Below are 25,396 nucleotides of genomic sequence, written 5' to 3'. Positions count from 1 at the left end.
TTTCTTGGCAATCACTGCTTCAGGCAGGTGAAGGAAACAATTAAATGGAGTAGATGAGGGCTGACGTGTGGTCAGATCCTGATAGCATTTGTCCAAGCAGTAATGCTGAGCAGAGGAATGCATTAGTGATTGATAAAGCTCACCATGCTGCTGTCATGCCCTCTCACTTATTCTCAGGCCTCAGATTTATTTACTCCAGGCCTCTGTAGACGCAAACCAGGCAGTCTGGTTTACACCCACACGAACATAATATAAACACACACAGATATGGAGCCAAACATGCACAGCCACAAAGACACAGAAACCCATATACAGATGTAGAGACCTAGGTATTTGTGCGCACAAACACACATACAGGGAAACATCTAAACGCATTTAGAAGCACACAAGTTAGAGAGTCACTCATTACCGGAACAAACCAGGAATTGAGAGCATTGCCACAGGTCTCAGAATACTTTTATCAGTTTAAGATAAGGAGACAAATCCTCTAAGTCAAAGGGTCCATAAAAGCAGCCACACTTCCTGATGCCAGATAAAACCGCTATCAGTCTCCATTGCTCCATCCAGGTTCAGATATTTTATCCTTTTCTATATCACTGCAAATCATCAATCAAGTAACGTAATTATAAATTAGAAGCATACCATTTTTTTCCCCCAAGAGGTAAATACAGTGATTTAACTACACAATTCTTCAAAAACAAACATGAGACAGAAGGAACACTTGTCCTGTGCAAAAACATGAGCTTCACTGCTACTGGCCAGAAGAAACCATTCAGTAAACAGGTAGGGTACTTTTAAATTCAAGTATTGCAGTTTTCATTACAGCAAAAATGTTGGCAGTAGTTGAGAGAACACTGACTGAAAACCAAGTTTAATTTTAAGGGACTCAATTAGGGGTTTTTATTTATCCATGGTAAAATACCCAAAGCATTGCTCAGTGGTGGCAAGGGGGACAAAAGCATATCAAATACGCAAATAAGATGACCTGACAGAGATTGAAGGAATAGACACCGATTTAAAGGATGTAAGGAACAGATGAACTTAATCAGAAGTTAACAGGAGTGGGAAGAAGAACAGCAGGAAAGGAGGGAAGTTATCTTCAAAATATAACAGGAAGAAATCTAAAAGAGTGAACAGGTTCAAAATCACACACAAAGTGAGAAACGGAAAGAGGGGAACACAGGAGGAACCGTCACGAACAGCAGCTGGTGACAGTAGTTCTTGTTAAGTCTCGGCTTGGTGATCTCTGCATCCTCATGTTGCAGGTTCTGGTTAGAGTGGCCCTTCACCTTGCAGTAGTACTATGTTCTCGAGACAGTGGAGGGACTAACTGAAGAAGCAGCTGAATGTTATCATAGACGGCCACAAGAGGAACATGACCAAGCAAACATGCTGGATAGTGGCAATTGGTCTTTTAAAATAAGAGTGAGGGCAAAAGTAAATCAAGGGCAGATAGTGACATTCATTCAGACATTTAAAAACCTAGTAGTAGTAGACATCCGCTATTAATGTAGCCATTAATGTGCCTGGGCAACTGGCCATGTAATAATCACTTGAAAGTGATTTTGTCAATGCAATAACGTAGTATTTGAGGTCTCTAAAATTGGACTATTCTGAAACTGATTTGTTTCTTTGATATCTTTTCATGGTATTACGAGCATCAGCCAAACATGAATCAGCTTTCAAACCCATATAGTATAGTTCTTAATGCTTCCTCTAAAGCTTTACTAGACTCAAACAAGGATGCGTTTTTTGGTTGCACGTCCAAGCAGCTGCATCGACACCAGACAACAACATGCCTGGCATGAGTTTCACACACAGGTGGAATTTGTCAGCTGCAGTCTGTCTGCATCTTCTCCACAAAATAAGCAAAAATGTTGTCTCCATTGTCAGTGGCAATCTTTACATGTGTATAATTGGTGCCAGCTTGATATGGTTTTAATGTATTTTTTTAATAGTCCGAGCTAAACTAAATGTTTATTAAAATAGAAGTGACTCTTAAAATTGTTGTTGTTCTTTTCCACAGATCACTGGACGGTGCTCATGGCCAGCTGCACGGCATCTGCCAGTGAGGACAAAATTGCACGTTGCGTGGAGCTTCTGCTGTCCAGAAATGCTGACCCCAACATGGTGGACAGGTGAGGGAGGGTGCAGATGTGTTTTAGGTCAAAATATTTATGGGATTTTCAACACAGTACGCACAGTCACACCCGTTTTGATGTAGGCCAAATAAAAACACTTCATACTTTTCTAGAACAGGGGAGGAAAAAAACGAGGTGCTGGATCACATTTCCTTTGATGGTTCTCGTATGTTTAGCTGCCATGTGGTAGCATTATGCACCACTGTGCTCCATACAGTGTGTGTATATTTGTGTGTTTTGTTTGGAATGTCCTGTTATGGCATGTACATGTACAGACGGGTATCAGACAGACAGACAAACAAACATAGAGTGTAAAGGGTGGGCAAGAGACTAGAAACTTTTTTTACACATTTTGTTGAATTGAACCCAGTCAGTGTGGTGTTGGTAGTTTGTTGGTCCAAAGCCTTGAAGTGTAGGTGAAAAAACAAGGCACAACAGAGCGGGCTTTTAAGCACTGTAGCACAGCTGAAATGCTCCTCAAGCTGTGTTGATATGATACCTTGAAAATTTGTGTGTGAAATTTTGGATGCTACCACCTCTTAGTTACTTTAAATAATTAGAAAATTTGCTGTTGTCTGGCTGTGTTTTTGAAAAATTATTAAGGTCTATATTAAGTTGACTGAGTTGCCTGGTTTCCCAGAGGTTTAGCGTGCAGCACCTTCAACCTCTGGATAGCCCATTATGATCCCAAGGGAGGAGACCTGTGCAATAATTTTATAATGTAAATTTTTTTTTAGATAATAATGATAAAACTGGAAAAAGATGTCTATGTTTTATGTGACGAGAGATATGTCAGATACGATACCATAAATTTAGATATCTGCCGATACCGATATGAATCCAATATAGTGTATTTTTTTAATCAATAAAACTGTTTTTTTTTAAATATCTTGTTTTTGTATAAGTTCATACTCAAGTTCAAAACAAAACACTAAAGCTATTCTGTTATACCTGTATGCAAAAAAATACACAGCACCCAAATATTTCATAGTTCAGCAAAACTGATCAATCTAATAAACTTAAACCTACTTCATCCTCCCTATTCTGGTATTTTAAAGAGTAAGCAACCTAACTAATAGGGTTCTGAAACTCCCAGCAAAAAAAATAAAAAAATAGATAGGGAACCACCCACCCTCCACCTCATGATGCTTAATCAATGTAATCAACTATAATTTGATGCAGTGAGAAAGAAAATACACAGAAATCAATTATTTTCAAGAATAATTAAATAGATTCAACATCTTTTTTTCAACAGAATTGCAGACTGCACAGATGGTACCTCCACAAAGGAAAAAGTACTATAGCTTACTAGGGTATATTAGACTTAATAGTTACTATATACAGTAATGGACTTCTATACATTTTACATCAGATTAAAACTTTAGGTGTAAGATTTGGATAATTATTTATTAAAAGCTAGACATTTTAAATGAGAATAAGAAAGAAAAGTATGTCTTTGTGCCCCCTTTTCCCTGTTAATGCCCTATCAGCCCCCCTGGCTAAACTTTGCTAGATCCACCCCTTGCGGCAATGTGTGACAGTTGCCACTAGAAGTGTTTATTTGGAATCAGGAAGAGATGTTATCAGAAAGAGTGCATAATTGGCATTGCCGGATTGCTCAAAGCTGTGAGGCCAGTGCCAAAACTGGCTGTGTTCTGATGCTCTGAGCTTTTGGTGTCAAGCCCCATGTATTCAAACTCTGCAATAATACCAGGAGTTTGATGAAACTGAACTGAATAAAAATGCATCTTGTTTTCCTTTTTACAATGAGCAGAGCAGGTTCAATGTTTTCGGCTTGCCCTGTCTTTTCTCAGCAGCGTGCGCACACAGAGCAACATTCATGTTTCTTTCTTTTACTTCCCTCATTAGGCGTAGGCGTTAATGGGGCCTTTTTAGTGTGTAACATTAATGTGTGAATGTTATAATGAATCAGGATTATTTAAATTAATATTCACAATGTTACCAGTCTTGTGCTTTCCTCTTCAGTTACTTACAGTCGATGCAACAGTATGAATGGATCAACATGCCAGAATTAAATCCCCGGTCCACTGATCAGTATTTCACCATCTTTGTCACTTAACTTTAATATTTAATATGAAATAATGTCGAAATTGAGTTTAAAGAAAGAATTAATATTTCACTAAAGGATATTACTAAAAAACATTGTTTTGATGACAGATGTTTTTCAGCCTTCCTGCAGAAAAACATCTGTAAAATAGTGCATAACCCTTTTTTTTTTTTTTTTTCCTTTCCCTAAAGCGACATCTGTAAATCTCTGAACAAGGGAACGATCCGTCTTCTTCCATTTACTAAGATCAACAGCAGACTTTGTGAAAATGATTTGGTTCTGTAATGTGTTTTGCAGCATCTTGGGCTTCAAGTTTCTAACTGTGAAAGATGCAGTGAATGACGGTCAGGTAAGGGCTGAGATTTCACTCAGGATTGACGCTGTTCCTTTGTCCAGGTGCATCTGTTGCACAGCAGTCAGCACCTTCTTCAGGTCCTCTGGGTCTGTGACACCAATCTGGAAAACAGACTGACAGTCTGACTGACAGTGATTACACTGGTTTTGTCTTAGCGCAGCATTTGATATTGTAGATCGGGATAGGCAACTCCAGGCCTCGAGTGTCAGTGTCCTGCAGGTTTTAGATGTGTCCTTGATCCAACACAGCTGATTCAAATAGCTAAATTACCTCTTCAACATGTCTTGACGTTCTCCAGAGGCCTGGTAATGAACTAATCATTTGATTCAGGTGTGTTGACCCAGGGTGATATTTAAAACCCGCAGGACACCGGCACTCGAGGCCTGGAGTTGCCTACTCCTGCTCTATTGGCTCATCATAGCAACTCAGCTCATTTGCAAAGCTAACAAACTGTGTGTTTAACATTACTTCAGAGATGCCCTCATAGCAAGGCTTTCTAACTGCACGATGAGAGATAGCAGCCTATTACGGTTTAGTTTCACATAGTGTAACATAGTGTAACATAATCTACTGCCAGATCTACTGCGATATAATACACACATCACACTAAATCTGAAAGTAAATAATGTTTTATGTTACACACAGATTTCAGGCTGCCACAAAAACTCTGTTTGTACTGAATTGTTAGTATGTTACTCCCTACATTAACTAGCTGTGTCTTTTTGTTTCTGAATTATACATTTGGTCAATTAGACAGCAAGAGATTTGCAATAGATGGCAACAGATATGACATTTGTCATTGTTATTCATGGACTGTTCCTGTCCAAAGTCATCATTGCAGTTGAAAACAAATTTTGCTTTTCCTTTAAAAAATAGGTCCTAGATTATAGAGGTGTGGAGAAGCACAGAATCCTAGATGTTTGAGTTGTGAAGTTTGTGCACTCTTTGATGATTAGTGGTGCCATGTCATCTGCTGGTGTTGGAGCTGCTTGGTCCATTGTGTTTTATCAAGTACATGGTCAACACAGACAAAAACACAGTAGTATGAAATAAATAGATTCTTGAATTGTAAATTATACAAATATAGGCGTGTAGAGCTACAGAACAAAAGACGGACCTGGAAATTAATTAATGTTGGTACAATAATCATGGAAACACCTCTGGGCACATAACAAAACAAAATGATATGTTGTAGGTCTCCCTAAAACCACGATTTTGTTTTTGTCTGATTTCATACCAAGATAAACAAGAATCCTTGGAAAAATGAAAGCTCTTTTAAAGACATAGGTGTTACCCCAAATTGCACTGGTTGCAACAACATTGTGAAACTTTAATTCAGGGGTCTCCAACTCCAGTCCTCAAGGGCCGCTGTCCCGAAACTTTTCCATGTGTCCCTATTGCAGCACACCTGAATACAATTAGTATGTCATTAGCAAGACTCTATATAACTTGAATGCATGCTGAGGTGGCAATTCAGCCATTTGATTCATGTTACAGCAGCTCATAAATAAATGAACATGGTGCAATAAAAGTATTTTTACAAGTACATTTTTCTGAATACTTACATTTACTTTACTTGAGTAGGGTTAGGAGTTGCCAATCCAGCATGCAGTCAAGTTCTGTAGAGTCTTGCTAATGACCTACTCATTTTTTTCAGGTGTGTTGCAACAGGGACACATGGAAAAGTTTCAGGACACTGGCCCTCGACGAGACGCCTGCTTTAATTGAAGCATCTGTGGCTAACTTCAAGAGGTGTTGAATGCCAGCTAAAGCGACGATGACAAATATTTTATAGATGCATAAAAAACGTAAAACTCAAAAAAGGTGTGTCTTAATTGACCCTAAGGACTTAAGCAGCTACATTGGGAATTTGACTTTTATATTCTAAATTATATTTATGGCTGCATGTATTAATACAAGCCCCATACCCAAGCTGGGTAAGTTTGGTATCCATCAGTCTCTGCAGTGATTGGATATAAACTCTGGTTTCCTGCCTCAGAAAAGAACTTGAAAAATGTCCTCTCATGGAAAAGAATGAGGACAGACCATTCTTGAACCACTTTTACTGTTACCATCTGTGGAATTTTGCTGTGTCAAAGTGTGGGTGCAGCCCCCCAGTGGCCTTGTTTAGCTTTCCCTAATCCTCTGCCACACTGTCACAGCCAGAATGTCATTACATGCACGACATATGCCACCTGAAACCCCCTGTTGATACAAAAAGACAGGCTGTAGCATTAGGAAATTGATTGGTTCCTTCTCAGACAAAACATTTGAAGTTAAGTAACAAGACACAGAAGGATGTAGATGAAGGGAGGGGATGAGGAGAGGGGCCAACAGCCCCCAACATTAAAAAAAAGAAAAAGAATGTGAGGTTCATGTGGGTGCAGAGGATAAACCTTCCCCACCTCCTCATCGTCTCTTACGTCTGAATATCAAACCAATGATTAACACCAGCTGCTCGTTCCTCCGTTTTAGGGTAAACAAGAATTCTCTGTCATCTCTCACAGTCCTGCAGGAGCACAATGTGGGGTCCATTGCCTCCATGTGTCCCCTGTTTTTGTTTTTTTTTCCACCTTCACTGTGCTGATCTTTGCTAAACGCATTAAAGGTAATGTACACACCGGATAGGGCTCATTCGGAGACATTTTTAGTGGCTTTTTCCTTGCAGTCATTCAAAAAGTTTGGAAAACATGAGGGGTTTGCAAACTTTGTGATGTAGCAAAAATATTTACTTTGTATTAGTATTTATTTTAATTAGAAAGGAGGCTGCAGAATGTCTGCTGACATTGAAAGCTTTATGAATGGTGTTATACCCATCTCTGCTTCTCAACAATTTTTTTTCTACAGAAAGTCAAAATCGAGATTCTTCATTGAGATAGAAAAAAAGAGAAGTTCTTACTTATTTCCCAAAAGGTTGATTCTGTTCATTTGGACGTTGCGTTTTCAATGGGGGAACTGGAGCATAAACTGGGTGTCATCAGGACACCACAACATAGAGCGAAAACCATCCCCACAGACACAGTGCCCAGGGAAGCAGAAGAACATCACGTCAAGAAGGCCCTGAGTAAATTCCAGCTTGTGGAAGACCTCTCCTATTTTGTTTAGGTCTTATCAGTCTTACAAATGTGATTGTTTCTGTTCTTTCTTCCTGTCTGTATTTAAAAGTTGAATCATACCTCTCCAGCTGCCCAAAACAGCCACAATAGGCTTATCTGTGAGTTTCTGTGATTTTCAGTACCTGTAGAAGAATCCACAGTCTGGGAGAACCTCAGCTGAGAGGCCTTCTCAGCAGGACATCAGATTCATTTTTTCATCTTCTGTTCACATCACTGGCACCAATTTCTGTTGGTTTGCATCACTCAAAAGTGATGTGCTTTGAGTTTGTTATAACATTGGAGATGTTTGCATGACTGCTTCTTTACATTTATGTAATTCTTAGTATTCCTTTTTTGTTTTAAACTTTTTTGTTTTGCACTTTGGCTCGCCTGTCCTCACAGCTACACAAACTAACTATCTATGCGTAGGTTGGTAGCAGCAATGAGTTACTTTTCCCTTTACTGTCATTTATAGGGAGGAAAGGTGTTGCTCAAGATTCATTATTTGGCAATAGTTATTTTGTCACTAAAGAGAAGATATCTTTCCAGGTGCTTATGTAAATTTATTCATCGTAAAATCTTAAGATTAGATTGTGGAATCTATTTGAGAGTGCTGACCAAGGTGCAGTGAGTCAGATATTTCTGGAAGTCATTGTTCTTCCTCATAGCAGGAACAATTTTATACTGAATTGTCTGCATATTGATCAGCCCACTGTTTGGGAACGGTCCAGAACTCACAGTGTGAAGGACACACATACAGAGAACACACAGAAGTGGTCTGTGAGTGACCTTGAGGCCTGTCTCACACCATAACAACCCTTGGGAAAATAAAATAGGAGAGGGCATGGAAGCAGAAACTTTATGACCCTTCCTATCTTGTTTTCTTGCCACTCTAGCCACTGATTAGTGAGCACAGAGGCATGTTACTAAAGATGTTGTCATAGCCATTGCCACATTTGTTTGAGTTCACATGGAACATTAACTTGTGATTTCTGGGAATTTGTTAAATGAAGATGTTGATGCGTTTACTGCTCATCATCATCGGTGTTCAGCAAAAACCTCGGATGTGCTGCACAGATTTAGACTCGTTTCACAAACATCACCTCTGTTTAGGGGCACTTCTAAGTTCAAGATGATTTGCTGGCAGTTATGTAAACACCTTTCCCGATCACAGTTTTACCTTTAGGCTTACTCACATATCGTGTTGAACTTAGTTAATCTCTAAAAGTTTACTTATTTAAGTTTTAGACCTGTGAATCAACTGAAGCATAATTGCATGTGAATTGTGAATTATGGATTATTCTTTAAAATGCCTCCTATTTACTTCCTGATGTTTTTTTTTCTAAATGTTTGACATACGCACACACGTACATAGACAAACACACAGTTCCTCATAAAAGAATTAAGTGAAGTGATAAATTGGCCCCTAAACTTTCCCAGCCCTTGGCTTGATGTATTTCTCTTGCCTGTTATGTTTGAGTCACAGGTGATAAGACAGAGGACGTACTTTACTGTAGCAGAAGTTATTTGATATAAGGCCGTGTTTAAGTGGAAGCAAACACATGGAGGCAATAGACTAATAACTAACTATAACTACTAATAATAAACAAGAAAGGTTAAAGTTGTTAAAACCAGGGCATTGTTTTAAGACTCCCTGGAATTTGATAGACATGTTTATAAGTGATCTTCACTTATCACTGTAGTGTTTTCCCTTTTCCTGGCCGTTTTTAGTGTGAGTTTTATTTATCAGTCAAGTTTGAGCAGGATTTGAAGGTACATGGACCAAATGGAGAAGAGGAATTTGCTGATTTGCATTTGCTGAAATGAAATGTCAGCTGCCATATGATTATATATCTATTTTAATTATCATTTTTCAAATCTATCTTCATTCATGAAGCTGATGAATGAGAGACATGGGATTCAAAGAATCTCAAACTGAAATCTAAGGGTGAACGAACAATGATGGTAGAAAATTTAACACCTTTCTTTGGAACAAGCCCGAAAGCTTTTCAAGCACATTATATCAAATTTGTATGCAAATCTGAGCATATAATTTTCAATTTCTTTGCCCACTACAATTTTTTTAACTTAACCTCCTAAGACCCGAACTCTTCCACGGCATGCATTTTTAATTTCTCTTTGATATTTGGGCATATTGGGGCCCAATGAATGTAAAAACAAAGAATTACCAGATTTTTTTTAAACCTTATTTTTGTTTTTATGAAAAATCAGAGCCACATTTTGATAGAACAGTAGCAATATAATGTCCTTGTAAGAGGATATCAGGCCCATGTAGAGCAAAATTTAGTATTTTGGTCTAAATAACCCAAAATGTGATGTCCACATATGTGGACGCCAGGTCCTAGGAGGTTAAATAATACTTAAAAATATTTGCCTTCATGCATTTCAGGATGGCTGATGAGAGACGAGACTTGCTTCTAGAAGGACTTTGGTTGATTATACTGCTATTTTTTTTTTCTTTCTCGAGCTTTGTAGCTTTGAAACGGATGGTTAGTCAGCTGGTTGATAAGCTATAGGGTTCTGAAATTCTGAAAACCGTGTAGTGATTGTGACTCGGTAGGTAGCACTCAAGACTGATGGCTCTTTTAGCCTGCATGTCATCAGATGACTCTTTAACTTTTTATTATCTTTTAAAACTTTATCTGCATTCATAAATGTTGTCCAACAGACAGAACAGTAAGTCCACTGGCTATACTGCAAGCACTAAAACACTGGCCGTTGTCCAGAGGCTGATTCAGCAGGGTGCTGTTTTAGTGCAGAGTGCAAGGATCCAGACTGTAGTTGTGGTCTCAATATTTCAGTATTATTGCAACTTTTCAATTATCACTGAATTCATTACTTTTATAATTCAGTGATAGTGGTATATCAAATGTATTTTGTTAAGCTATAAGGCTGAAAAAGTGGCAGTACAAGTACCTGCAGACGTTTTGAAGATGTTTGGGCTGTGACTCTGGAATCTCTACCTGTTCCCACTGTACTATCAATCAAAAATACTCAGTGTAGGTAGCATACCTTTAACAATTCCCCAGTTCTATGATGCCATAGAACTGCTTATCTTGTCTGAATTATGGTACCAAAACATCTTGTTTCTTATGGGTCATCAGCTGTGACTCAGGAGCTTGAGCAGGTCACCTTAATCAACAGCAGGTCCAATCTCTGGGTCTCAATCTCTTGGGAAGATAAGGAATGCATACGTAGGCATGTTGTAGAGAATAAAAGGTATAGAATAAATCACTTTATTGGTAGGTGTGTGTGTCTGTGTGAGAATGTGGCTTGTAGTGTAGAAAGCCTAGAAGTGTTCAGTAAAAACAGACAAATGCTATATAAATGTGTCTATTAACAAAGACATAAGAAAGATCAAAGTAGAAAATCACCAATCTTCATCAAACACTTGTTGAAATGGGGAATGTGGCTGCTCAGTCACTGTGGCTCCAACCTGAAGGACTATCTATAACATGGTATCTACTGCACCCTGGTGGTTTTTCCATATACTATTAATATGTGTACCCATTTTCATTGGTCACTGTACTTGCTGTGTCCTCGTTCAACAGACTAATGTCCATTTCACATTCTCTGCTGCTTCCATGTATTCTCTCCACCCCCAGAATGGTTACTGCTCCATCTAAATTATTTTCTTAAAATTGTCCTTTTCCTTTGTCCTTATCTTCTCTCTGTTTTCTTGCCTGCTACTCCTCTCAGGTCCCAAATGACCTGCCTCATGCTGGCAGCCAGGGACAACTACAGTAAAGTCATCAACCTCCTGGTGTCCCATGGGGCTGAAATCAACATCCAGGAACGCAATGGATACACAGTGTGTTACTTATGTTTGTCAAGTCAAAGTTCTTATGTGGGGGCCTTCAGTTTAACTGTAGCAGACCCTGTAACAGAGGGCACAGTGTAATATATAATGCATAATTTTTATCATGATAACATTTGTACTTTGACCTTATGTATGTAACTAATGTATTTTTTTTGTTAGGCTTTGACTATAGCAGTGCAGTATGGAAGAGAGGAGGCAGTGCTGAAACTCCTCCAGCTGGGAGCAAACAAAACCATCAGGACAAAGACTGGCAAAAGCCCTGCTGATCTGGCTGAGAGCTCCAAACACAGACAGGTACCTAAAGTACTTAGATGCTTTTACATGCCACCTATATGCTTTTAGCATGTCAGAAATGCTTATAAGCATTAATTGAATTGGTTTGGGGGCATGAATCTACCCACTAAAGGGTCTAGTTTGACTCATTGGATGGGCTTATGCAACTTTTGAGTTATTTTAAAGTTACAGTGATGCACTTGTCAAAAACATTTTCTACCATCAGCTGCTTAATCTTACAGAGTTCATGAATATGCGTTTGTTCACAGATTTCGAGGATCTTGGCCTCTTCCTCAAACATCTCTAATGTCCAGGCCTTTGGATCCATGGAGGACACGCTATCTAAATTCTTCAAGACTAACTCTGAATTTCCAACTCCCAAGGAGAGGTAAGATAACTCTGAAAGCCCTAAACTAAACTTGCATGCATTTAGGGCTTTTGTTTGTTTGTTTGGTTGGTTGGTTGTTGTTTTTTATGCAGCAATAGGTGACATTCTTAAAAGGTTTCTCGATTCTGAACCCATCATCACAGAAGCTTCAGATTTCTAAAGTGTTTTATCAATATGGTAGTATTATTTTAACTTGTTTGTCTCCTTTTTTTTTGTTGTTGTTTAATTCCTGTCCGTGAAAACTTGTGGTTGTACAGGGCTGTGAGTTTACAACAGGTAAAAACAATATGTGTTCAGACTTGATTGTCAGTGCTTGAGTGACGATGGACTCTGTTCATACAACTCCTCTTTACACCAATTGTCTCTTGTCATTACAAAACTCTATTCCAGTCGTCACTGTAGCTTAATGGCCCCTGTTGGATTCTTAGTGAACCAGTGTCTGTGTGGCAGGTGTTGTTGAACCATTGTCGAACCAGACATAAACAATAATAAACCTTCTGCATGAATGTTTAGTCCATTCAGGCACTGCTGGGCAATTATCATCAGCCAGAAACGTAATTTTAGACCACGTCTGGCACTGTGAATTAGAGGCTGTAAACATTTTAGCTGCCTTTCTCTCTTGTCGGCTACAAAGACGTTAAAACCCATGTTACACATTAAACATGTTATGAACATCATGAGAAGAGAAGCTAATTTCTGAAGCGCGTCATGCCAGCGGTCAGACTGGAACTGCGAGTACTCTGTGGTTACTCTAATGTGTGCGTACTCCTTGTTGCTCTCTTTTGATCCTGAGAGTAGAAAATTATGTCTTTACCCCTTTGACCTCCACGTCAAATGCTGATTTAGAAAGAATGAAAATGTAAAAAATGCAGATCGATCCTCAAAAGCACTTCAGGAGTTTCAGCTTTTTAGCATTGTTGTTTTCTTCTTCTTCTTTTAATCAACAGTAGAGTAGTCAGAAAATCAAATACGTTTTGACTCCCATCCTGTCCCAACAAGTACCGTACTTGGTAGGGATTCTCTGGTAATGAATTTTTTTATGCTGTTAAATGGGAGCAAAAAATCTAAAAAATTTCACTACCTTTCAAAAACCTTCTGAAAATGAATCACCACTTAAAGTGCTAGTAGTATTTAAACAAAAAAATGTGCAAATAGTTCAGATAGTTCCATAAGTTTGAGTAAAGCTAGAAATTAAATCAAAAAGCTTTTTTTCCAGTCCAAAATAACGCGTTTCCAAAGTTTACAGATGATCGTTCATGGATTCACGACTGCAGTGGATGTGCTCTGGAGTGAGGCTTGCTCTTATCTTTGAAATGATGTTCTCAGCTGCTGATAACCATGGTGAAGATGCTCTCTTCCATGACTTCAGCAATTTGAGAGGTGCATAAGCCTCTTTTCAGGACAGACTCATCTATACACCTTTGTTTAATGCAGGACAAAACAGAAATAGAAAAGACTGCTACTAATTAAAAGTTTGTTTAGATACATATTTTGACTGCCTGGCCAAAAAAAAAGTCACCACCTGGATTTAACTAAGCAAATAGGTACAAGCCTCCTATTGGACAATTACTGCATGGGCGATTATCTTTCAGCTGGCAACAAGTTATTTATCCCCGAGTGGTGCAATGAGTTTCTTCTCATTTCATAAACAACCATGTCGAAAGACACATCTCGTGGTCGTGGAAGAGATGTTAGTGTGTTTGAGAGGGGTCGAATCATTGGTATGCTTCAAGCAGAGAAAACATTTAAGGAGATTGCAGAAACTACTAAAATTGGGTAGAGAACTGTCCAGCGCATTATTAAAAAGTGAAAGGATAGTGGGGACCCATCGTCTTCAAGGAAGAAATGTGGCCGGAACAAAATCCTGAATGATTGTGATCGGTGATGAAGTCAAATCGAAGAAAAACAACAGTAGAATTCAGGGCTATGTTTACTAGTGCAAGTAAAAGCATTTCCACACACACAATGCGAAGGGAACTCTAGTGATTGGGACTGAACAGCTGTGTAGAAACCAGTAATCAGTGAGGCAAACTGGGAAAAAAGGCTTCAATTTGCTATGGAGCAATGGGAGGTGGTCATGTGGTCCAGATTTACCCTGTTCCAGAGTGATGGGCGCATCAGGGTAAGAAAAGAGGCAGATGAAGTGATGTACCCATAATGCCGAGTGCCTAGTGTACAAGCCTGTGGGGGCAGTACTATGATCTGGGGTTGCTGGAGTTGGTCAGGTCTAGGTTCAGCAACAGTTCAGCAACCTGACTATACTGAATAATCAGGTTATTTCACCAATGGGTTTTTTCTTCCCTGATGGCACAGGCATATTCCAAGATGACAATGCCAGGATTCATTGGGCTCAAATTGTGAAAGAGTGGTTCTGGGAGCATGAGACATCATTTTCACACATGGATTGGCCACCACTGAGTCCAGACCTTAACCCCATTGAGAATCTTTGGGATGCGCTGGAGGAAGCTTTGCGCAGCATCAATGCAAGATCTTGTTGACAAATTAATGCAACACTGGGTGAAAATAAATCTTGTGACATTGTAGAAGCTTATTGAAACAATGCCACAGAGAATGCTTGCCGTAATCAAAGCTAAAGGTGGTCCAATGAAATATTAGAGTATGTGACCTTTGGGTTTTTTTGGTCAGGCAGTATATTTATTATTGTTTCTCAGATGGTCAATGCCAATTAATCTGTTTTAACTGACTTAAAAAAAAAAAAAAAAAAGAAAGAAAAATTCCCTTGTGGGCAGTTTATCCTTCATGCCCCAGTCTGGGAGGTTGAGGGGTGCTGTCTCGACAGTGTAGGTGACACTGCCCCGATAGCTTCCTGTGGTGTATTGCAATTACAAAAACACATTTAAGTAGTTTTAGTATATGACACGTTGACAATAAAATACAGCGTCGATGAATTTTTATAATCTTATGCCATCGAGTCGTTGCAGCCCTCATGTAGACAGGGAGTTCTTCTGGAACTTCAGCATAAATGCTATAGAAAAACAAGTACACTTATAAGCACAGGAAAACTTAGACACAGCACAAAATATAGTGCAAATTCACCAGAATCACAGTGATACCACATACAACCTAAAAAATATTCTTTTATAAAAATCTGATACCAAAGATATAGTGTGTTTTATTTTTGTAATTAAAAAGTGTCCCTCACTAAGCTAACTGGTCATTGCTGTTGTGAAATCAGTTCTTTCTCATAGACTAAATATTTGCAGTAGCTAACGTTATACATAAGCTTTACAATATATCTGGTAACTTGGGCACCATCTTGACATTTCATTGTGTCCGGTCAACAGAGTACAATGTTAACATTAAAAAAAAACTGTCTGCTAACATTACGCCAGCGATTTAAAATTAGTTTTTAATAAAGAAGTTTATATGTTTAAGGACATTTTTTTTCTATGGTATTAGATTGAGGATGGCATCTTAGATTCAACAGTAAAGTGTGAAGTTTATTAAAAATCTATTAAAAGCTATGAATATTTGGTTGAGAAAGTTGTTTTTGTTGTAAACTGGACGGTGCAGAAGTGTTTAGTTGACTAGTTGTCCACACCCTTTGCCACATGGGTTAATATTGTGTAATAACTCAGTTAGCTGTAAGTCACAGTGGAATTTCTGCCCTGTTCAGTGTAAGCAAGCTTGATGACCTGGAGCTCCTCCTGCATGGCCTTAACCTGGGCTACCTCACTGACATTATGACTGTAAGTACTCTAGTGCACCCAGCAATAGGATATGTCTGTATGTTGGTGTGTTTTTCTCTGATCAAAAATGTATATTTTGAATGCATAGTACTTTTTTTTAAATATGAAAGATTTCTCTTATCTCAAAAATTGTAGGATATTGAGCAGATATGGTGTGTTATTGGACACAGTGTGATATATTATTGATGTAATAGGTGAGCTACAGTGAAATGAGCACAGCTGCCTTATTGACACAGATACGTCTAGGCTTGTGTCTTGTAGGAATGTGTCTTGTAGTTTACATATTTTACTTGGTACTAAATAATAGATGTAATGTGCTGGATTAGCTTGGCCTGAATTAAACTCGGGGTGAGCTTTGTTTTTAGGCCCTATCTGATTTATGTGGACCAGCGTTGACAGCTGCAGGTGGCTTTCTGTTACTGTATGGAAAAGTGTTATGCAGGTACATCTGCTTCAGGTTGTGAAGTTTTGATTTGGTAAATGTTGAGTGATCTTTTCTGTTTTTGGCTTTCCACATACACACATGCACAGGAAAATGATATCACCTGGAGTTACCTGCTGACCATGGAGGAGGACGACCTTAAGAAGGTAGAGGATGTCTGTAACATCTGTGTGTCTGTCAGCTCTCTTTTCTGGCTGCCAGATTTGATGATGACCGAGAAAGAGAGAGGAGTAGCTGCTGATGTCACCCTTTAAGAAGAGATTAAACGGATACGTATTACACTTACTTCTGCAGTATGGGAGAGAAATCAAAAATGTGTAAAAGGTGAATGTATGCAAAATGTTTGCATACACTGTATATAATTCACAGTAAATTAGAGGCAATCAACTGATCAAATTATATGGAAGCATGATTAAACTTCAGAAAAGTTTACTTTATATAGCATCGCTCAAGCACCGGGTGTTCAAAGTACGTCACAAAGAAAAATAAATAAATAAAACTAAAAGAGAGAATACAGGAAAATGATAGAAAATATAATATTAATTCTATGGTGTAGCTACATTATTTAAAAGCAGTTCTGAGTAATACCGTTTTGAAACTTCTTTTTAAACAATAGCTTCGGTTGGAGAAGATCTCACTTTAGTGGTATAAATGGAACGGTTCTTATATAGAGCTTTTCTACTTTACCTGAACACTCAAAGTGCTTTATACAACTACTCGCCCCGTTCACACAAGCACTTTCTTTGCTTTTTCTATACAAGTGGTTTCTAACATTCACACACATATGGAGAGCAACTTGGGGTTGATATCTTGCCCAGGGATATTTGGCATGCAGACTGGGGCAGCAAGGGATCAATCCACCAGATTTCTAATTAGTAGACCTGTTCTACCCCCTGAGCTACAGGGGTCCAAGGTTCTTCATACTGTATAATTACCGTATTTTTCGGACAATACGGCGCACTGTCGATTTTTGAGAAAAATTTAAGGATTTTAAGTGCGCCTAATAGTGCGGAAAATATGGTATACTATACTATATTGTATGAATGGGGTCTATAAGGCACATTGATGATTTAGAGGAAGAAACTGCTAGAGATGGCACGATACCACTTTTTTATGTCCGATACCGATATCATAAATTTGGATATCTGCCGATACCGATATGAATCCGATATAGTGTTTTTAATCAACAAAACTGTTTTTTTTAAATATCTTGCTGCATTTTGTATAAGTTCATACTCAAGTTTAAAACAACAACTACACTAAAGCTATTCTCTTATACCTGTATGCAAAAAAAAATATTTCATAGTTCAGCAATACTGATCAATCTAATAAACTTAAACCTACACCATCCTCCCTATTCTGATATTTTAAAGAGTACTTAGCATAAATATTAAGCAACCTAACTAATAGGGTTCCAACTCCCAGCAACAACAAAAATAAATAAATAAAAAATAGGGAACCACCCCTCACGCTCCACCTCATGATGCTTAATCGACGTAATCAACCTTAATTTGATGCAGTGTGAAAAAAAATGCACAGAAATCAATTATTTTTCAAGAAATATTAAATAGATTCAACATCTTTCTTCAACAAAATTGCAGACTGCACAGATGGTACCTTCCCAAAGGAAAAAGTACTATAGCTTACTAGGGTATATTAGACTTAACTCATTCACTGCCAGCCATTTTCAAATCAGGTAACTCCCCACTGCCAGGGTTTTTGAGCATTTTTACTCATTTTTGAAGAGCCACAGAAAACTGTGTGTTATGATCATATAAACGCTGAACCTACCAAAATGAAGAACAGACTCTCTTCTTTCATCCAAAAAAAAAAGCTTGTTTCTACCATTTTCCATTCTTTAGTAATCAGCTGTAGAAGAGAGGTGGGTTCCACCAAAAATGCCTGTTTTGACCAAAAAAAGGGAGAAAACAAGCTTTTTGTGAAAAATACATTTCAAGCAGAAAAGTGCCTTTGACACTAATATTTCTTGCTTTGTGACACCTCTAACATATAAAATAGTTTTTCACTTCTATAAAACAGAAATAACACTGAGAAAGGTTATGTTTTATCAAAACAATTTATTTACAAATATATGAAAAAATAAAATGTACATAGTGAAACATTTATTCACAATGAATAATTCACTTTTGTGTGGTAATCATTATAACACTTCCTCCACACTGCTACTCTGATCGCACTATCTAAATCGCACTACTGCCACATGCAGGTCGATTTTGTCATTACATACCATGAATGCAAGCCTGATATTCACTGACAAGCTGCCCGAGGTTGTATTCTAGCCCCTCCCATTGAAAAACGTAATTGACGTGGCAGTCAACGTAAGTTTTTCAATTGACGTCTATAGACGTCAATGGCAGTGAATGAGTTAACAGTTACTATATATGGACTTCTATACGTTTTACATCAGATTAAAACTTTGGGTGTAAGATTCAGATAATTATTTAATAACAGCCAGGCATTTTAAATGAGAATAAGAAAGAAAAGTATGTCTTTGTTCCCCCTTTTCCCTGTTCATGCCCTATCAGCCCCCCTGGCTAAACTTTGCTAGATCCGCCCCTGCACAGTTACAGCCGTCAGCTGCGTAGAAAAGGATCCTGGTGTAGAAAGTAATATTAAATAAATTCTAACAACAGCTTATCAAGCTTAAACGTGCTGCTGTTGTTCAGCCGCTGGTTTCCTCTTTCTGGTGCAAAGTGGGCCAAAAACAAAGAAGAGAGACGGAGTCGTGACAGAAAAGCCGATCAGCTGATCATTAAGCAGTTTCATGATTGAAGTAGCAGCAAGAAGAGGCAGTCATTTGTTAAGCTTAATGCAGGAATGCTTTACAAACATTCAGAGATGGACTTACACACTTGCTTTACTTCTCTCGGGGATAACTTTGTCGGAGATGAAATGCCGGGTTGCTAGCGAAGCTCCACATGCTATCCAGACCACCGACAGGTCCCCATGCCACAGCTGCTCTATCACGTGATGCATACTGCTCCGACGTGCTAGCGTTCTGAGGCGAGTTACGGCGTGTTGCAAGTTTTGTGAGGTGCTTTCGTGATATTTAATGGATCGGATTACATTTTTTATTTTTCTCCGATATCCGATCCAGTAATTTAGGTCAGTATCGGACCGATACCGATACGTAATATCGGATCGGTCCATCTCTAGAAACTGCATTTGCATTACATTTTTGGTGAAGAAATTCATAAAGTCATTGCTAATTAAGTGAATACTTGGTTTAACAGAGGTCAGGCTCTCTGTCAGCCTGGCTTCAATGTGGAAATGAAACCTGGGGTTGTTCCTGTTTTATTTAATCAGTGATAAATAGTAAGGTCTCCTAGCTTTACAGATGGCATTTTTTGTAATAGAGTAACAACCTATTTTTTCAGACTATATGAAGATCTTCTAAATGAGTGGAATGCCATTTCCTCTTCAGTTTGTATGTGGTCTGCTTCATGATGTGCATTTGTATGTTATACAAGGAAGTCAAGCATGTGTGATATGTTGCATTCTTCTTTTGAGGTTTTGAGGTTGTATGTAGTGAGGGTGTAAGAATTGTTCCTGTGACTCATCAGATTTCCTGTGTATTTACTATTGTATTATGATCTACAGCAGGGGTGGGGAACTCCAGGTCTCAAGGGCCGGTGTCCTGCGGGTTATACACCTGAATCACATGATTAGTTCGTTACCGAGCCTCTGGACAACTTCAGGACATGTTGAGGAGGTAATTTAGCCATTTGAATCAGCTGCGTTGGATCAAGGACACATCTAAAACCTGCAGGACACTGGCCATTGAGGTCTGGAGCTCCCCACCCCGATCTACAATATCAAATGCTGCGCTAAGACAAAACCAGTGTAATCACTGTCAGTCAGACTGTCAGTCTGTTTTCCAGATTGGTGTCACAGACCCAGAGGACCTGAAGAAGGTGCTGACTGCTGTGCAACAGATGCACCTGGACAAAGTGGACCTGGAAACAATCAGGCAACTGGGACCTGCAGACAGTGGGTAAGGTTACAGATCTTAACATATGTTAAGTTTACCCTGAAGCCTTCCTTGGTGCCAACATGTTGTTTTTTGTTTTTTATTTTATTTATAAATGTATTTACTTTTTGCTCTTTAAAAACAAAAATAGTTAGTATTTTATTACTGTATTGTTCTCAACAGTGTATTTAACACCAGAACCAGCAAATGTTTTGACTGAGTCGTCAAAGTGTGAACTAAAAATGAGAGCCTTCAGTTTTCTGGCCCCTGTGGAACCAGCTTCCAGTTTGGATTTGAGAGACAGACACACTCTGTACTTTTAAAATGATGCCTAATAGTTTTCTATTTCTCAAAGCTTGTAGTTAGGGCTTGATCTGGTGACCCTGAACCATTCCTTAGCTACAATGCAGTAGGCTGACGGTGCCGGCGGTTTTATTCTGTGATGCATTGAGCTTTTCTTTTTCACTTCTTCACTATTTTCTGTGTGTTTATACATCACTCCTCTGTTTTTGCCTCCTTTTATGGCAAAGAGAGACCTTTTGTCCTGTCTCTCTTTGTTCTCCCCTCCCCCCACAACCAGTTGCAGTTGCTGCCCCTCGTTGAACCAGGTTCTATCCAAGGTTCCTGTTAAAAGGGAGTTTTTCCTTCCCACTGTCATCAAGTGCTTGCTCACAGAGTTTTGTTTCAAATATTTTAAGGTGTTTACATTAAATAAAAGTATCTTTATGTGACTGGTGCTGGGAATAGATACTATATAAATGAAATTGATTTAAATGGAACTGAACTCAATTTGTTAGAGGTTTTCTTGTGAATATTTTTCAGGAAGGAGGTCTTCAAATTAGAATGAAAATTAATAGAATCAGGGCTTTCTTCAGTGCATAAAAATCATTGTAGAATTTGGTGTCAGAAAACTTGTCAATCCTGAAAGAATTTGAAAACCTCAGTCTGCCAAGAATATTTGATGAGGAGCAAGTAAAAAAAACATTCACAAACACTCTGCATGAAGACAGAAACAAAGTTGACAGTAGTAGCAAAATTTTAAACACTTGTCAGCCCCACACCTTAAACCCTCCCCCACATTCAGCCCACTTCCATCTTTTTGTGATGCTCCATTTGTCCTCCTCCACTGGAAGTCGTCCATCAACCCTATAAGCATCTCACTGTCCTGGCTCTATCTCCCTCCCCCTTATCTCCATAGCCGTGCCCAAGCTGGGACTTAATGGTTTAAGCGGAGCTGTAATGATTTGTAAGGTGAAGGTGATGGGTGGTTGCAATGAACAGAGCGTCAGAGGCCAGACAGTCATCAAACCGCACCCCATCACTTAATGAATCCTCTGCTGAACAGGACTCGTTTTCTTTGCCTTTCTCACCTGCAGGATGAGAGACACCCCAGGCAGTCGGTTAATAACTGGGATGAAAATCTTTATCAGGGCTAGAACTCTGTAAAAGCTCCTTCAGGATCTAAACACTGGAAAAAAAGTTGGATACATAGTTGGCAGCAGTGGTAAAATGCTTGGAAAGGACTATTAGTTTACGTCAGTATTTGTTCCTATACACCATAGGTTACAATCTTACAGATGTTTTATTGCCAAGTGGATGCATTTATCACATTTGTGGGTCTCGAGAGTTTTTGTTCACATGTACAGATTCTGTTTTTAGCAGAATCTAGCTAAGTAGTTGTAACAAGTCTGAAATGGGGGGAAAGAGGTCTTTATGTCTTTTATCCTGAATATGTGGTGTAGCTGTTAAGCCATAAAAGGGTTGAGTGCATACAAAAGGTTTGGAAGGAGTTGCTACTCCAAGTGGTAGACTTAAAGTATCTTGGGGTTTTGTTTGCAAGTCAAGGGATAAGAAGCTCAGTCATACAATCGTTTTCGTTTGCAGTTTTTGAATTTGTCACAGATTGGTGTCCTTTGCTTAATAATGCTCAACTATGATTAACATTTTCTTTCATTATTTATTGACCTGTGGGGACATGTTTCAGTTCCAAAAATCAAATCATAATCCTTGAAAAGTTTAATAATATGTTTTATGGGTTGTAGTTTATTTCGGAGACAAATATATTTAAAAGTACCCCAATGTTTTGGCATGACAATGGGTGATTGAAGACCTGCTGGGCCAGGTGGCTTGCACTACATAAGCCACCTCCACCTCCAAACAAAACATTGTAAAACCCAGACTGTTCAAATGTAAGCAAGTAAAGTAAAGCACCAGATGTGTTTTTCAGGATTATTGTACTGTCCGGAAGTTGTAAACCTAGCTTATGTTTCATTATTCATCTTAATATAACTTTAAAAATAATTGACTTTGATGATATATAAGAATTGACTTTTAAAATGATGGTAAACATTACCTATGGCAAAGTAAAAGCCTTCTAAGGAAGGATTGCATTGCTGTTCTACTGGAAGTTAAACAATAAACATAAAACTATATAAAAATAATAATTGCAGGTCTAAATGTGTCTGAATATGTTTTTAGTGTGAGAGAAAGCAATTTGGTCCATGTCTCAGTGGTAAGGCTGTGTTTTTGTTCAACTGCTTGAATCAAAGCTGAGTCTGCGCTTTGGTTATGATATTGTAGTGGTGTATGAAATTCTAAAAATGGTTTCACTGGCCAAACAACGTATCACTCCACTCCCAGCAGCTACCACTGAGCAAGGCATTTGCTGGGTTTGGTTTGAAAAAGACAGGGAAGCTTAATGGTTTCTCAGCCCTCCCAAAAATCCCCAGATAAATAATTTTCAGTGGCTCTCATGCATCCTCTGTCAGCACTCAAACATAATGTCTGTTATGCCTTCAACGACCTGCCCACCCAGGCCCATCATCACTCTCTTCCCCCTAGATAAACTAACAGGAGGAAGAAGGGAGGAGAGGGTGCAGCACAGGCTGACTGACAGTGTTTACTCGCCCCTGTGACAGAGTGTGAGGAGGGCCGGAGTGGCTGGCTGCCCAGTCCCCTCAACGAGGGAAATGTACCATTAAGATAAGAGCTATCAATATTCCACAGGTCCAGAGGATGGGAATAGAGAGGGACGGCGTTTGATTAATCTAAATAACTAGTCATTTAAGGTGCATGTTTTCAGAGAGGGATGACAGCATTGGGTTAGTGCGAGGAGGAGGTGCGAACAAGGCTTGGCCACCTGCTCGGTTTGCTGTAGCATGTTAAGGTTATCGCCAAGAAAATGCCTGGAGCTCGTTAATGCAAAGCTTCATCCAAACTACCCATTAGTCTGCACTATCATAGCTGAGCATCTTCAGCTAATTCTGCCTTGCTTTTTTCATGTGGACCTTCCTTTCAGCTTTAGTTTTTAGACAAGTAAACCACTTGACCTTATTTTTAAATGTCAGAGAGAGTTATTCATCTATCTAAAGATTAAGTAGGATTGGTTTTCAGGTTATTAACCAACCAGCTGGTTTGTATAGGACCTTGTTTTTTTTGTTGTTGTTTGTTTGTTTTGTTTTTTTAAAGGAAGGTTTGTTTACAGTCAAATCTAAAACCAACTTTTTTGATAAATGTCTTGATAAGTGGTATAATATTTTATGACTAATAATATTTGCCATACACTTCAAATGCATTAACCTCCTAGGACATGGTGTCCACATAGATGGACATTTTGGGTTGTCTAGACCAAAATACGAAATTTTTCTCTCAAGGCCTGATATCCACTTATGAGGACATTATACTGCCACTGTTCTGTCGAAATTTAAAACAAATGTCCTCATATGTGAATTTATTATTCATTCGTTAGCATCTTAATATAACCTTAAAAATAATTGACTTTGATGATATAAAGAATTGACTTTTAAAATGATGGTAAACAGATAATTAATCTCAGAAACAAAAATCAGGTTAAAAAAAATTAGGTAATTCTTTGGCTTTACGTTCATCAGGTCCCAATCGGCCCAAATATCCATCCATCCATTCGCTTCCGCTTATCCTTTTCAGGGTCGCGGGGGGCGCTGGAGCCTATCCCAGCTGTCATAGGGCGAGGGGCGGGGTACACTCTGGACAGGTCGCCAGTCTGTCGCAGGGCCATCACACAGGGACAGACAACCATTCACACTCACATTCACTCGCACATTCACACCTAGTGGCAATTTGGATTATCTAATTAACCTATCCCCACAAGTGGGGATCAGCCCAAATAGCAAAGAGAAATTAAAAATGCATGCCATGAAAGAGTTTGGGTCTTAGGTGGTTAAACAGAATAACATGAAAGATATGTACCCTATGTATGAAAAGATTGTTTTTTTTTAATTAAAAATTTTGTGCTCATTTTATCAGGCCTTTCTCATAAGTTCCACATGTTTGCAGGAGTGAGGAGCTGCAAAACTTCCTCATAAGTATCAGTCAGCAGTGCTGCTACCTGACAGAGACCATTCAAGACGTCTTAAATCGATTCCCTCGCCAACCCGCTCAGGTGCAGCTCATACCCTCTTTACCTGTCCAGTTATTAGGATTTTACCAACCACGAGATAAACAACTATGACTGGCCAAATTCTGTGTCTATTAAAAATTTCATAAATAAAATGTATAACAGATCTAATGGAAAATGTGTTTGCCAGCTAAAAGTTTTCAATTCACTATTTTTGGCACATGACTTCCTTTTATCTCGTCTTTCATCCCACTACATTTGTGACATAAAAATCATCACCATCTCTCTCTGCCTCTGAGAAGTTGGTTTTCTCCCTGGACCCAAAGAAGGAGGCTCAGACCATCTGCAACCAGCTAGTGGTCCAGACAAAAGATCTCCAAAAGGAAGTCACCTGCCTCCGCAATCTGCTTTGCCAGGTTGACGCACACACACGCACACACATGCATGTACATTTTGACATTATTTATCTTATAAATCACTGAAATGATAAAAATTAAAAAATCTATACACAGTATATTTGTTTTTGAGGCAGTGGTAATTTTGGCCTCCACACAGCTATAACAACATTGGAGAAATAAATTGTTGTATTATATGGTTGTATTATTGTGGAGTACTACAATATATTACAATACAAAGTGGCTGTTGTTGTGGTTTGGTGCTATGTAAGTACAATAAAATGACATTTGTTGTTGATTGTAACAGTAAATACAAAATGTG

The 25,396-nt window shown here is 38.7% G+C and overlaps 1 protein-coding gene across 1 annotated transcript in view; it reads left to right on the top strand.

The window, feature by feature from the left end:
- Nucleotides 1-25,396, top strand: part of asz1 (ankyrin repeat, SAM and basic leucine zipper domain containing 1) — a 36,949-nt gene that overhangs the window by 8,138 nt on the left and 3,415 nt on the right. The window contains exons 4-12 of the mRNA XM_085283051.1: nt 2,027-2,138; nt 11,380-11,491; nt 11,660-11,794; nt 12,043-12,161; nt 15,799-15,871; nt 16,403-16,459; nt 20,216-20,328; nt 24,619-24,724; nt 24,982-25,095. Of these exons, the coding sequence (XP_085139177.1) occupies nt 2,027-2,138; nt 11,380-11,491; nt 11,660-11,794; nt 12,043-12,161; nt 15,799-15,871; nt 16,403-16,459; nt 20,216-20,328; nt 24,619-24,724; nt 24,982-25,095 (941 nt within the window). The remainder of the gene's footprint in view (nt 1-2,026; nt 2,139-11,379; nt 11,492-11,659; nt 11,795-12,042; nt 12,162-15,798; nt 15,872-16,402; nt 16,460-20,215; nt 20,329-24,618; nt 24,725-24,981; nt 25,096-25,396) is intronic.

Source organism: Mchenga conophoros, linkage group LG7 (genome assembly GCF_057382185.1).
Source record: "Mchenga conophoros isolate Kocher_MC1m ecotype Shallow Benthic linkage group LG7, M_conophoros_male_GT1.1, whole genome shotgun sequence".
Lineage (NCBI taxonomy): Eukaryota > Metazoa > Chordata > Actinopteri > Cichliformes > Cichlidae > Mchenga > Mchenga conophoros.
This window is presented reverse-complemented; position numbering and strand designations above follow the sequence as displayed.